The sequence below is a fragment of the Daphnia carinata genome, chromosome 8 (assembly GCF_022539665.2).
Source record: "Daphnia carinata strain CSIRO-1 chromosome 8, CSIRO_AGI_Dcar_HiC_V3, whole genome shotgun sequence".
Taxonomy (NCBI): domain Eukaryota; kingdom Metazoa; phylum Arthropoda; class Branchiopoda; order Diplostraca; family Daphniidae; genus Daphnia; species Daphnia carinata.
The window spans coordinates 4,821,496-4,834,437 of NC_081338.1; the positions used below are offsets into that span (position 1 = coordinate 4,821,496).

The 12,942-nt window shown below is 40.9% G+C and overlaps 3 protein-coding genes across 3 annotated transcripts; 2 read left to right on the forward strand and 1 right to left on the reverse strand.

The window, feature by feature from the left end:
- Positions 1–483: 483 nt before the first annotated feature.
- LOC130704097 (methyl farnesoate epoxidase-like) lies at positions 484–3,002 on the forward strand. Its single transcript, XM_057525582.2, has 9 exons — positions 484–645; positions 871–1,113; positions 1,183–1,607; positions 1,663–1,786; positions 1,850–1,918; positions 1,993–2,101; positions 2,162–2,279; positions 2,360–2,504; positions 2,619–3,002. Exons 1-9 carry the CDS (start codon positions 549–551, stop codon positions 2,798–2,800), a joined length of 1,512 nt encoding a protein of 503 aa, XP_057381565.1. The 5' UTR covers positions 484–548; the 3' UTR covers positions 2,801–3,002.
- Positions 3,003–3,538: 536 nt separating this feature from the next.
- Positions 3,539–7,777, reverse strand: LOC130704095 (general vesicular transport factor p115-like). Its single transcript, XM_057525579.2, has 14 exons — positions 7,601–7,777; positions 7,050–7,423; positions 6,686–6,984; positions 6,502–6,617; positions 6,050–6,434; positions 5,777–5,985; positions 5,597–5,719; positions 5,429–5,539; positions 5,194–5,365; positions 4,948–5,132; positions 4,646–4,876; positions 4,480–4,557; positions 4,130–4,405; positions 3,539–4,060 (listed from the first exon to the last, which is right to left on the reverse strand). Exons 1-14 carry the CDS (start codon positions 7,667–7,669, stop codon positions 3,995–3,997), a joined length of 2,694 nt encoding a protein of 897 aa, XP_057381562.1. The 5' UTR covers positions 7,670–7,777; the 3' UTR covers positions 3,539–3,994.
- A 1,999-nt stretch (positions 7,778–9,776) lies between these two features.
- LOC130704098 (protein charybde-like) lies at positions 9,777–11,593 on the forward strand. Its single transcript, XM_057525583.2, has 5 exons — positions 9,777–10,105; positions 10,579–10,664; positions 10,741–10,874; positions 10,954–11,124; positions 11,203–11,593. Exons 1-5 carry the CDS (start codon positions 10,063–10,065, stop codon positions 11,285–11,287), a joined length of 519 nt encoding a protein of 172 aa, XP_057381566.1. The 5' UTR covers positions 9,777–10,062; the 3' UTR covers positions 11,288–11,593.
- Positions 11,594–12,942: the final 1,349 nt, after the last annotated feature.

The following is a 12,942-nucleotide window of genomic DNA, read 5'->3' on the forward strand; positions in this document are numbered from 1 at the left end:
CAAACCGATTCTCATCAATTTGAATTTTCGTAAAAAAAACACGAGAATCTGCAATTTATCAATATCGTAATCAGATTGATTTCAAAGTGTCAACATGATCGCATATATAGCAACACTTTGTGGATCGTGCAGACGTCATGCTGAAACACGCCATGACGACCATGACAAGAAAACCCGAATTCATCGTGATCTTATCATGCATTTTTTTTAAAAGGTAACAAAACGAACCAATATTAGAACAAAAGCTAACTTTTACTTCCATTCGATTTGACCGGTCCTCCCCTGGTTTGCACACGCGAGCTGCCGGCTGCACGCACATGGAAACAAGAACTTCTTTTTTTCAAACTGGAAGATCAAGTGCCCGAGGCAAAGTTGATATTTGATAAGAAAAGTTAAGCAACAAAACCAAGAAAAAGAAATCCCCGAAAAGAGCCAACACAATTCAAGACGGTCTTTGGCCTTGGCTTTGAGCTTCTTCGATGCAAACGAGAAAATGCGTGTTCAGTGGCCAACGACGGACGTGAGGCACTACACAAGTTACTCCGATCATGGTCGCCGCCATTTTCCTTGGCCTGATATTGTTGGGTCTCGTGATCATTTTGCTGGTGTTTTCGCAATGTCGACGACCTGCAAACATTCCACCAGGTGATAAAATTAAAATATAATACCTACTATAAATATATTTTGATCCATTTTGATCATTGCCACATTCATAATTATTTCTATAATTCTGATAACAAACATGGCTGACGGCAAAATGCGAGATTTTGCCAAAATTTAGAAGCAAAAAAAAAAACAAAACAAAACTGGAATGGAAGAAGTGTTGATGAGCAATATGATTACTAATATGCAAGTTTTGAAAACAAAAAGGACCAAGAGGCTTGCCGGTGGTCGGTTACATCCCGTTTTTGAAGAAACATGATGCCAAACCTTACAAGGCGTTGATCAAACTGAGCCAAACGTATGGCCCCGTGACCGGATTTTACATGGGACCGAGTTTAACAGTCGCCGTGTGTGGCTACGAAGCCGTCAAAGAGGCTCTCAACAATGATGACTTGAACGGACGACCCGATACGTTTGCAAGACGCGAACGAACGTTCGGCAAGAGACTTGGTATGTGTCTGATTTTATGTTGTTGAAGCAAGAGAATTTTAAAATTTATGTTACGTTCCAAATGGACAGGTTTCATGTTTGTCGATGGCGATTTCTTTCGCGAGCAACGACGGTTCGCGTTACGTCACCTGAGGGATCTTGGCTTCGGACGGACATCTGCCGAAGAAATGATACATGAAGAGATTCGTGAATTGATCCGTTTACTTGGTGAACAGGCGGGTTCTGATCCTGAAGGTGTGGTAGACTTCCAGTCCGGCACTTTCAATCGCAATGTCCTCAATATTTTGTGGGCTCTAATTGGAGGTGAGCGGTTCAGAGGAGACGACGCCCGTCTCACAACCCTGCTGGATATGGTCGATTTTTTTAATCGTAGTTTTAAGCCCCAAACGGCCAGCATTGCCGTACCTGCTTTCCTCTTACGTCTTTTCCCTTCATTACGGAAAATTTTGGGCATCCGCAACGACATCTTTGAGCCTTTGCAAAACTTCATACGGGTATGCAAATGACTTGCAAATTTTTCTTTCATTACTAATCATTTTGAAAATTCAGGGAACGATTGAAGAACATGCTAGGACTCGTTCGGAGGAAGACGCTCCTCGTGATTACATCGATGTCTTCCTGAAAGAAATGGAGAAACAACAAACGGATCAGAATGCAAATACGACCTTCAACAGTAATTGATTTAAATTCTATTCAAAATCGAGATTTTATCTTAAATACTATCATCATTTCGTAGTTGAGCAACTAATATCGTCAATCATTGACCTATTTCTTGCTGGATCGGAGACTAGCAGCAATGCCATAGGTACGACAAATACTAAAATTGCACTAATCATACTATTTCAACGTCTCACTGGAATGAATTGAACAACATTGAAGGTTTCGCCCTACTTTACCTGGTCCATTATCCGGACGTTCAGCGCAAGATGCAAGCCGAATTGGATCAAATTTGCGGCAATGCCCTTCCGTCCCTTGCGCATCGACCCAGGTAAGACAAGACGCATTTAACTCTCTTTCCTTTCTTAGAAATCAAACAGAATTCTAACAGTTTGGTGTACACTGAGGCTGTCCTCATCGAAACACTTCGTCTGGCCAATGTGGCGCCTTTGACCTTGATGCATTGCGCCGCAAAAGACACCCAACTCCGAGGATTCAACATCCCCAAGGTACTCATCACCATGCTATTAATAGTCGACCTCTGGAAAATGAAAAACTCACGCCATTAATTTTTATTCTTAAATCTCAGGACACTCTCGTGCTGATTAATGTTTACTCCACCCATATGGACGAAACGTATTGGGTCGATCCTGAAGTGTTTCGTCCCGAAAGGCATTTAGATGCTGATGGTCTTAAACTGAAAAAATCGGAGAGACTCATCCCCTTCGGCTTAGGTAATAAAGAAGAGAATGTTATGATAGTTTCCCATTTCCTACTCCCTCCACCGGGGGGGGGGAGGTATATATGGACATTTGTCATTGGTTAACTGCTGTCGTTGGGTGTACCAGGTAAACGGCAGTGTTTGGGTGAACCATTGGCTCGAAATAGTTTCTTCCTTTTTACGACGGCGCTGGTTAAAGCGTTCCAGTTGAAAGCCATTCCGGATCGTCCTCTGCCGACGCTGGAGCCGCTGACTGGCGTCACCAACGTATACCAAGGATTCCAAGCCATCGTAACGCCTCGCCTTTAAAGAAAAAACCCATAACTCGACAGACGTCTACGACTTTTAAGTGAAAAGGACGCCAGCATTTTCAGCGCATCATCACTCAACTCGATGGCGTCTATTCGTTTTCTCCTTCCCAACGAGAGAAAACACATTTTCCAATTTTGTAATACATTTTTTTGGATAGGAGAAGACTGAAAAGAAGAAATACAAGACTTTTAGGTATTTACATGATAAATTCAACTTATTGACGGCCCGATTCTACATACCTTTAGCCAAGTGATTGATTGTTTCGAGATCCTGCGATCCGCGTTGCGAAATCCTTTTTATAACTGAACGAAACGGACGTATTCAAATATAGCACAACTGGTCAATACCAGTTGTCTCACATTGAAAATTCTAGAACTTTGTTCGACAGTCATTAGCTATGCCCTTCCTTAATAGGGGAATATATTTTTAGTACATTTTCTTCTTCCTGGAATTGTTTGAGAAACTTGTAATCTATTCTTGCCCACCCTGTTACAAGAGTGGCGACCTTTGTTCCCATTCTTTTTTGTCTGGGGAGGTTTCTTTCGATTTTTTTAGCGCCTTTTGAACACACCCAAGTCGGGCCCACAACCCGCCAATAGACAGGAAACGTACACGTGTCTTAATAGTTTAAAAAAACATTAAAAGACGTCCACTATTTTCTCTTTCATAACAACATGGGAGTTTAGAAACAATAAGAGATATGAAAAAAAAAGAACTGGAAGCCGAGCCCATCCGTTTTCACAATCAAATTGAACGTCAGATTTCTCTTCTTAGTGGAAGTGATAACAAATGGGCGACAATATCAATTTCACAACTGGCTATCAAGATGCTTTTTTTGGAAGACAAACGACTGGAACAGGATATACCCTACGTACCCGGTTGGAGAAGTTTCAAAACCGTGGAGGATTAGCGACGCTCGTGCCCGTCTGATAATCAATGGCCTTTTGGAACAATTTTGTTGTATGCGTTTCGAGACAAGACAAGCTGTAAACGTACACAAACACGAGCCTCAATCATCCACCGTAATCTGCACACGAAAAAAACACGCACACACTATCCTTCTTTTTTTTTTCAATGGAATTGTGTGGGTGTTTCCAGTCCGTTTTAAAAACACTTTTCTTTCTCCCCACCGACGAAATAGAATTATTTTAAAAATAGAATTTTCTCCTTTTTACTTTGTTGTTGTTCTTTTTAAGATGATAACTCTTCGTCGTCTTCACCTAAGTCGTCCAATTCATCGTCTTCATCGTCACTGACCTGAAATAAAATTATACATCGTCATTCTTTTTCCAAGAAATAGGATGAATTCAAAACTAAGGAGGATACCGTTTGTCCAAGGGTTTTCAATCTATCCTTGTATTTCTGCACCTTTCCATCCTGGTCGGCTAAAAGAACCAGCAAATCTTCTTGGTCTTTCTTCACTCTTTCAATTTCATCCTTCAGTTCAGCGTTTTCTGCAATTGAAACTGACAAGCAATGCTTCGTTTCAGCTAATTCGGCTTCCATCGCGTCTAGCTGACTACGAACAGCTTTGAGTTCGGGTTCCACTGTGTTAGCTGACGACGTCGATTCCGGCCGGAAGAAGGAGCAAACCTGGACATCCTCATGAATCGAAGAATGGATGAAAAAATAAGCATTCTGATTAATTCTTTTGGAAATGAAATAGCTGGAAATACTTCATGCGTAGTAAAGCTATCCATAATGGAAGCAGATTGAGTAGAAGCAAATTCGACGGCCAGGCCAACTCCTCCGTTCTACATGCAACGGAGAATATGGTTTTGCAATCAATCATTGTCATAAGCATGCCCCTTCGTATTGCACGTGCATCCAATAGATACTCACGACTGGCATTGCCAAATCTTTGGCGGATTCTTGCTGTTCCAGCTGCCCTTGAAGCCTCTCATTATCTAAACGCAAAGCTTCCAGTTGTTTCATCAGCTTCTCAGTCGACGGCTCGGATTGAGACGAAGGCTCTGATTCATCAATGATGACGTTGTTGTTTCTCTGAGCTTTAAGCAAAGTATTTTGGTCTTGCAGATGGTGCAAATTGACATTCAATTCTTCAATTTTGCTCTACGTGAATCATAGATAAATCCAGGAACAGATTACTTTTAAATGGAGGCTATTTTTGTGACACATTCTACCTGAGCAGCAATGTGATCTCCCTCCAAGGCGGCTAATCGCTGCCTCAGGTGCTGGATCTGACCATCTTGTTCTCGGATGACGTCCTTGTATTTAGCGACAGCTTTTAATTCCGACTCGGTTGGGGATTCGGCTCCTTTGGGACTCGTAGGCGGAGCAACGGCTTTGGCAATGACACTCTCGAGTGCTATTAATAGACACAAGTTTAGTATCCGACGAAAAATCCAATCTATTTCGGTCAGAGATACCTTTGTAGAGGCGACAAAATTCGTGGTCAAACTGGATGTCAGCTGTGGTATTAATCCGAATTTGGGGATGTTTAAGGGCTTTGCTGTAAACTTCGTGTTTGGCAATCTCGGCTAGTTTATCTACAAACGTTTCGACTCCGATTCGTTTGGTTATCAATTGACACAGGGATTCCTATGCATCATTACACACACTTTCAATTAAAAGAATACGTTCAGAAAACAATGGATAAAATACCTTGGAAAAGTTGCTATTTGAATCGTTGTTGTACACCACACAAAGTCCTAGGAGGAACGCACACAAGCTCTGTACCAGCACCTCTTGATCGTCGTGCTCATTGGAAGCCACCTATATAAGCGAAGCTATTATTCCAGAACAGAATGAGGTAATGTCACGTTTGATTACTAGAGCGGTCAAGAATGCTATTGCATTGGGCAGTTTTAGAAATTGAGCCACAGCGTTGGGGCTATCGGCCAGCCAAGTTGAAAGAAGGGTGAGGATACCCAGTCGAGTTTGCAGCTTGCCACCCTACATAAACAATGAAAATAATTTAAAACATAATGTTTTATAATAGGACAGTTTTACCATTTGGAGTATATTAAAAGCTTGTTGTAGCAGAGAGACGGGTGGAGCATCTTTTGCAATTGCCAAGTGTACCCTTAGTAATAACTCTTTGTTGTTGATATTGCCGACAAGAGCGTGAGACAATGCTACGGAAGAAAGCCAGTGGGAAAGGCAATCTGTCGAAAAGAGTCCACCACACAATAACTGGCCAGCCGAAATATTCTGCATCGCTGAGAAAAACAATGAAAAATGAACCATGCTAACGGTTAAAGTCACTTTCTCTATCTATCTTACCTTCTGCCGATGTAGGGAGAAGAGCCTGTATGATCTGGCCTTGACTAATATCATTCTTATAAAGGAAACACTCGAAACAATAGAGAACGGCTGTTCGCAGTGGCACCGGTTGTTTTTCGTTGACCATAGACATGAGTAAGACGACCAAGGCTGTTCGCGGGGGTGACGATGAGGCCATTACTTGGCCAAAAAATTCTTGATTATTTCGGCAGCCGCGTATCGATTCGCCGACCGTGCAGATTATTTCGCTGAGGATTTCGGCCGGAACGCCAGGCGTCATGAGAAGGGCGCACAATTCCATAAGCAGACCGCAGTCAAACACATTTTTCTGAGCTGGGGACACCACCTGAGTTGCGTTGGCGGGTGAGACCAACGTTCTCACCACCTGAACCGTACCGGTTTATCGATGTGTTTTCAATAATTTTCGTATTTTGGAAATCGTGTACAAATACCTGAAGCATGGAATGTACGTTGCTAATCTTTTGCGTTGACCAACTGTGCCCTGGGTCACTCTCTGATGAAGGCTGACATGATTTGAAGAACGGAGTTATTTGTTTCATGCAAGATTCTGTAAAACAGATATTTAATATCATTTGTTTTAGATGGTTATTATGGGAATCATTCATGTAATTATACCTTCTCGAAAGACGGTTTGGTTGGAGGCGTTACGTTTGAGGAGATTGAGCATGAGCTGCAGCGAGTCATCTACCACGATACCGCCATCACTGTAACCCTCGCTACGAACTACTTGGAAGAGTTGATCGAAACCACGTTCATAGGCAATAATATTTTGAATATTAGCATTGCTCTTGGTTAACTGGATAAGAAGTAGTAAGGCCTCGTTGCGTACGAAATCCCGACTATCGCTGAGGATATCGATCAATTTGGCTACTCCCATTGGACAGGCTAAAACGATTTCCTGCATCTCTTTTGACCTACAAATGAATATGAGTCAATGAGTGCCGTGGTATGATACTTATTGTAGATTATGTTGAAATACTTGTTGTTCAAGAGGTTCATGAGAAGACGAATGGCTGGAAGTCTGACATGAAAATCATATTCATCCAGTAATGTGATGACACTGGTGACATTCTCTGATTTTTTGAGAAATATTTCAGTGAACTGTTCTCCAACCGGGGCACCAACACCCTCTTCATCAAAAACTTCTGAAGAAGTTACATTGCATAGTGTTTCCAGGACAAAACTGGAAGTTTCTAAATCTGGATCACTAATAAGCACTGCAATCAAGGCATCCAAACCGTGGGCACCAACTTCCAAACGATACTTTTTTGAAAGAGCTTTGATGGCCCTGCAGGCATCCCGTCTATCTTCCAACAGAGTTGAAGAAGTAACCCTTTCAACCAGTCGCAGCACCTGATCAACAAAAGAAACATTTTGACTATGTACTGTACAATTTTTCAATCTTTTCTTTCTCTGTGTCTTCTGGTCTTCGCCAGCTATCTAATTTTAGATGCCATAGCTATGTTTCACGAAAATCGGTCAAGGACAATACTTAAAGTGACTGAAGCTCATTAGCTCCAATTTATTTACCGTATCGGCTGGGGACGGTTCAGCTTCCGGCTGACTTATGACCGATTTAAAGCCAAAGAAATAATCCATCACGCGTTTTAGGTAGTATTGTGTTATTTATTTACTTTCACGATCCGGGAGAAACCGTAAGTTACACGTCATTTATATATTATTGCATGGCCTTTTGCAGACGACTGATTGTTCCAAGTATCGATCGCGAAATTTACGCGATTATTAATTATTTAAATGTAGTTTTCATAAATTTAAATTCTGCCAGTACGATTTAAGGCATTTTAAAATGAAATTGTTGGTAAATTTTTAGAATTGTACAATTTCCTTAATCATAATTTTTAATGTATTTTATTTTCTCATAGCCTTTTTGTCTGCTAAAACGAGCATTGCCAGATTGCCAAATCGAATCTGCTTTTTCAGTTTCAAGCCGGCAAATCGGACGCGAGGAGGGAGTTTTGAATGGGTTTCGTTTGACAGATCGCAGATTTGCCAGGTATCGGGTGTGCGGCTCGAGGTCACATTCGATCCTTTCGTAGAATTCTTGGCTAATTTGAAATGTATATCCCATCACGCGCTGAGGATATCCTTTCGATCCGTGCCGCGTCTAATATTTAACGTATATAATGCTATACTTGACATCCTGTCGATCGATCGAGGGGAAGAACGGGTTAGGTTACTGGCTACACGAGGTCTTTTTCAGGTAAAACAAAGAGAACGATATTAAAAAGAACCGTGAGAGGACCAACCGGTTTTGGTGGTGATAGGGCTATGAAATGAATGTATTTAGCAGTTTGGTGACTTTTTTTGTTTTGTTTTGTTTTCCATGTCGACCTTCACGGACAAATTGTGTGAGAAGTGTCAAACGGGATATCACGCCTAAGGCTTTTCCCTTGTCCTTTCTCTTGTATTTCTTTGTTGTTTATACAGAAAACTTGAGTCTTTTAAATCCCCTTTCTGAAAAGACTAGAAATACCTGCTTGTAGCGGTCGCTTTTCCAGTACATGGTCCATCTGTTCTTTTTTGCATCTACTTAGCCAACTGCAGGAAACAGACACTAAATCCCAAACCGATCTCTGGAAATGGATAGAACGTTTCAGGGTCTGTTAGAAAAGGGACAAAATATCTCGGGGAACAAGGCCAAAAAAAGAAGTTCTTTGTTACCGAATTATTGATTCTTACTTGTCTCTGCCTACCTTTCTTATTTTATTTTCCTATGCGTAATCCATTTCTTTCTTTCTCTATCTCCTTTCGCATCCGGCTGGCAGTTGGTTGGGTTGCGAATTCTCCCTGCCATGCACATCCAGCACCACAGAATTTTAAAAAACAATTTATAGACAATGTCGCTGGATGGCTATTGGCTGCACACGGTTGGCTTTTAATGCTGTTGCCATCCGAAGCCTACGTGACGTCGAACAGGGAAACCAGGAACTCCCTCCTTCTTTCCAACCCCAGGATATAATGGTTTTATACTTTTATTTTTCGAAATTGCTTTTTGCCCTTTGTTCGTCATGCCAAAACGTTATCATAGCCTCTTTGTTCATTCAAGATTTTTCTGGAACCGGTGAAATAAAAGCGAAAGTCATTGAAATAAAGTTTTAAAAAAAAAATGGCTGATGCAAGTGATAACGGAAATTTCTTCCGAAAAAAAACGACAATTCCCAAGACAAAGAAAAGAGGTTGGGAAAAAAAATCAAATAAAAAGATGAAGTAAATATGTGGGGTGATTGCGTGTGACGTCACGACGGGCTTGTTGCTGAGGGCCGTCAGGGCAATACCAATACCCCCATTACCCTGGCAAACCCTCCCGGACAAAGAAACTAACGTCAAAGTTCACCATAGATAAAGTGGTGTTCCCCCTAGCGTTCGATGAAAAATATCCACTACAGAAGCGCCATGTTGCGAGTGTTGCCTGAAATATATTGCCAAATTAAATATTATTAGGAATTACACTTTATTGGCACTTATTACATGTTAATTTAAAGGAAAAGCCTAACGTATGATGTAAAATTAATTTTCATTAATTTTAATCAACTTTCATCGTGATTTAAGATATTTATTCGATGAAAAATAAGAAATATAGGAGGCTCTGCAGTAGGCATAAAGGCTTCAGTTTAGTCTGCTAGAAAGCCTAGTGTTGCAACTTGAAACGTCTCGTGTGGTCGATGCTAAGGTAGCAACTAGAGAACAAGGGCCTTGTTCTCTCAGTCGGTGGGCAACATTCACGTTGAAAAGGCTGTGCAACTTTGCAGTCGCCATCATTCGCCCTTGTTCTTTCAGCACACAAAGAACCGGCCCACTTTTTCTCCCTTTATTGTCTTGAAAATTTCACAAAGCAAAAAGTTCTTTGCACTATTTCCCTAGTTTTTTAAAGTAATTCCACATCCTCATTACCCAGCACGTTATTAAATTCGCCGGATTTCTTGTTTTTTTTCTCAATCGTGACGTCTGAAATTCCGCCAACCTTAAAGAAAATGGAGGTTATGCCGCTACCAGTAACTCTTGATTTTACTGAAGGTAAGCAAATTTTCTCTTCCTCATTAAGAAAAAAGAAGTCATGTCTTTAGTTGATTGTGTGAGAAAGACGGCTCACGAATTCTAACAAAGAAACCCTAACCTACCGGCTTTGTCGCCCGACCGTTCGTACGTGCTAGAAAACCGTTGGAGAGAAAGTCACGTTTCTCATTTACCGGTTTCTTTTTTTTTCTTTTAGCATTAACTTCATGTATCTATTTAGTTCACCCAGATAACAAGAATTTGTTTAATTGAAATATATGGGCGATTTTTGTTCCCAAATTTAAGATGAACTGTGACCTTGACTCGTGCCGAGTTCGGACCTGTCTTTGTTTCCCCTCCTCCTCTCTTGGGGTTCCCATGGTCTCGTGCCCATTAACCATAGACAGATAGAAACCTTATGATCCTTTGTGTTAAGGACACACGTAGATTGCCATACAATTTGTACTTAATCAACAATCATTTGTCTTTTGCAGATGTGTGGAACTTGAGCTTAGAAGATGCAGAGGAGCAGACGGCAAGGGACGTTCTTGCAGAATTATTAGCTGCAGAATTGCGACAAGTATGTATTTTCAATCTCTCTACATTAAGATATAATTCTAGCAAGTTTATTAACATTGTGTGTTTCAACCTGACAGGCTCGGGCCAGGTATCGCTTATCCAATGGCCAGCAGCAGCGAGCACCCAATGAAATCTTGTTGCCGGCCGGTATACTCCAGTCTATCGCCAGGGATATTCTCATCGCTTCAGTTGACGAGCCCTGCGGTATTAGGTAAGAGGCGCCCTATATATTAAAGCTCCTAGCAAACAAATTACTAACTAGTCCCTATCTTTGTCCTTTGATTTCGCAGGGGATGCATGGTGTTTATTGATTTTGAAGAGCCCAACAGCCGCAATAACGAAGATCGGAAGCAGCGGATTGGCGCAGTCAAATGCCATCCGTACACGGTCAATACTTTTGAATTGTACCTGACGCTCCGTCCACACTCTTCTTGGACTTCTAAGCTTCCACTTTTCCTCCAGTAAGTTTCACAATTTTTTTAATATCTTGTCATTCTCTATAATTTACTAATGAAATTGCCATTTATGGATGAAATTAGGAATTTGGCTTACCGTTCCACAATGGTCATCAGTCAAGACTACTCTCTGGTGAAGCGCAAACTCTTCCGCTCATCTAGTCAGTAGAGGAAGACAGAAAAGAAAAATAATTATTGAAAAAAAAAGGGGCAGCTCCTAAAGAGGAAGGGATCGTCTGCGTGCGATTTATCTCGAAAGGAAGTTGGAAAGATGACTAGTACGACGACGAGCAATCTCTTTGCACAGAGGGGTGTGCCACCCACTACCACATTATTATTATTATTACTATTAATATTTTCTTCGGGAAGTTGTCTTTCAAATTGGAACAAAGGTAAAAAGATAAAAAAAAAAAATATGATATTGTGTATGTGTCATGTATAGAGTTCTACAGAGAAAAATACTGTGTTACTACGTGCTGAAAATTTATGTTTAAAGACGAAAAGAAACTAAGAAAAAAGAAAACAAAAAGAAGAGTTCATCATCCCATACATTTCTACTCGATAGCAATCTATTTGTCGTCCATGTGTGTGGGTTAAAATCTTTTTCTTTTGCCCAAAAAAGAAGGAAAATAGCATTTTTTTTTGTGCACCCAATGTTCCAGCAACAGCAATATGTTTATTTCCATGATACTTGTATACACCACCACTACAGGCTTTTGTTTTTTTCTCCCGCTGATGTGCTCCTGGAGGGTGCCGTGGATACCACAGTGATGTTGTGATGGTGCGTTTGTATTTTGTACTGTTCTTTTTTCCCTTTTATCCCTTTCGTCTTGTTGCTCTAGAACTCTCACGTACTCAACCTTACACATATACACTCTTTAGATTTATATCGTGATGGTATGATGGTGATGATCTTTGTTTTTGTATTCCCTTCTTATTATAGCCCTTGTCGATGTTTTCCTGAACAAAGTTATGATGGATGTGAAAAAGACAAAAAGAAAAGACCAAAAAAAGAAAAAAGAAAAAAAATACAGTCAAGTCATGATGCAATGATCTAAAAAAAAAAGTCGTTCCTCTTTTTCTGTATGTGTTTCATATTTTCACGAGGTGTTTTGAGTGCACGTGTGCTCGGCTGAAAAACGTGTTTATCTAAATTTGAACACTTCTCCAACACGCGCTCCGAACGGGAGTGATGAAACTGAGCAGGGCAAAAACGGAATAGTTGAACCCATGCCCAGTGCAATATCGGACGTGACACATATTGCTCGAAACTCGAGTTCCCCGTCCCCTCTTAAAATTGCGTGTTTCCACTTGCGTCAATGTTACTTTTAGCAGATGGGATGCGTGTGTGTGGACGCGAATAACAAACGGTTCAAAGGACATGATTGTGTCGTGCGCACAAAAACGTGGACTTTGTTGGCAGACAAAGTTCAGTATCTTTTATTTATTACTTGCCTTTTTTTTTCCTGATTGATTAAAATAAAATTGGCTATCAGTCAAGCAGGGCTTTCTTTTATTTTCTTTTTACCTCGAGAGTAAGAAAGCGGGACACGTGTAGCCCTCGCCTAGAAAGAAAAAAGTTGTTCTTTTTTGGAAAGTCGCCGGGACACGCAAAAGCCAAAATGGATATAGCCAAACGAATGAATGTGTGTGTGTGTGTGTGTATGTATATTTAAAGGGACAGAGAACCAGAATGAACTAGAAAGGACTAGTTGGGGCAGTCAGCATTTTGTTACCAAGCGCGCATATGGCATTGTTTTTCTCATTGCAATGGGTCATTAACGACACGAGGAGAGGAAAACCATGCAAGAGGAAGGAAAGGAA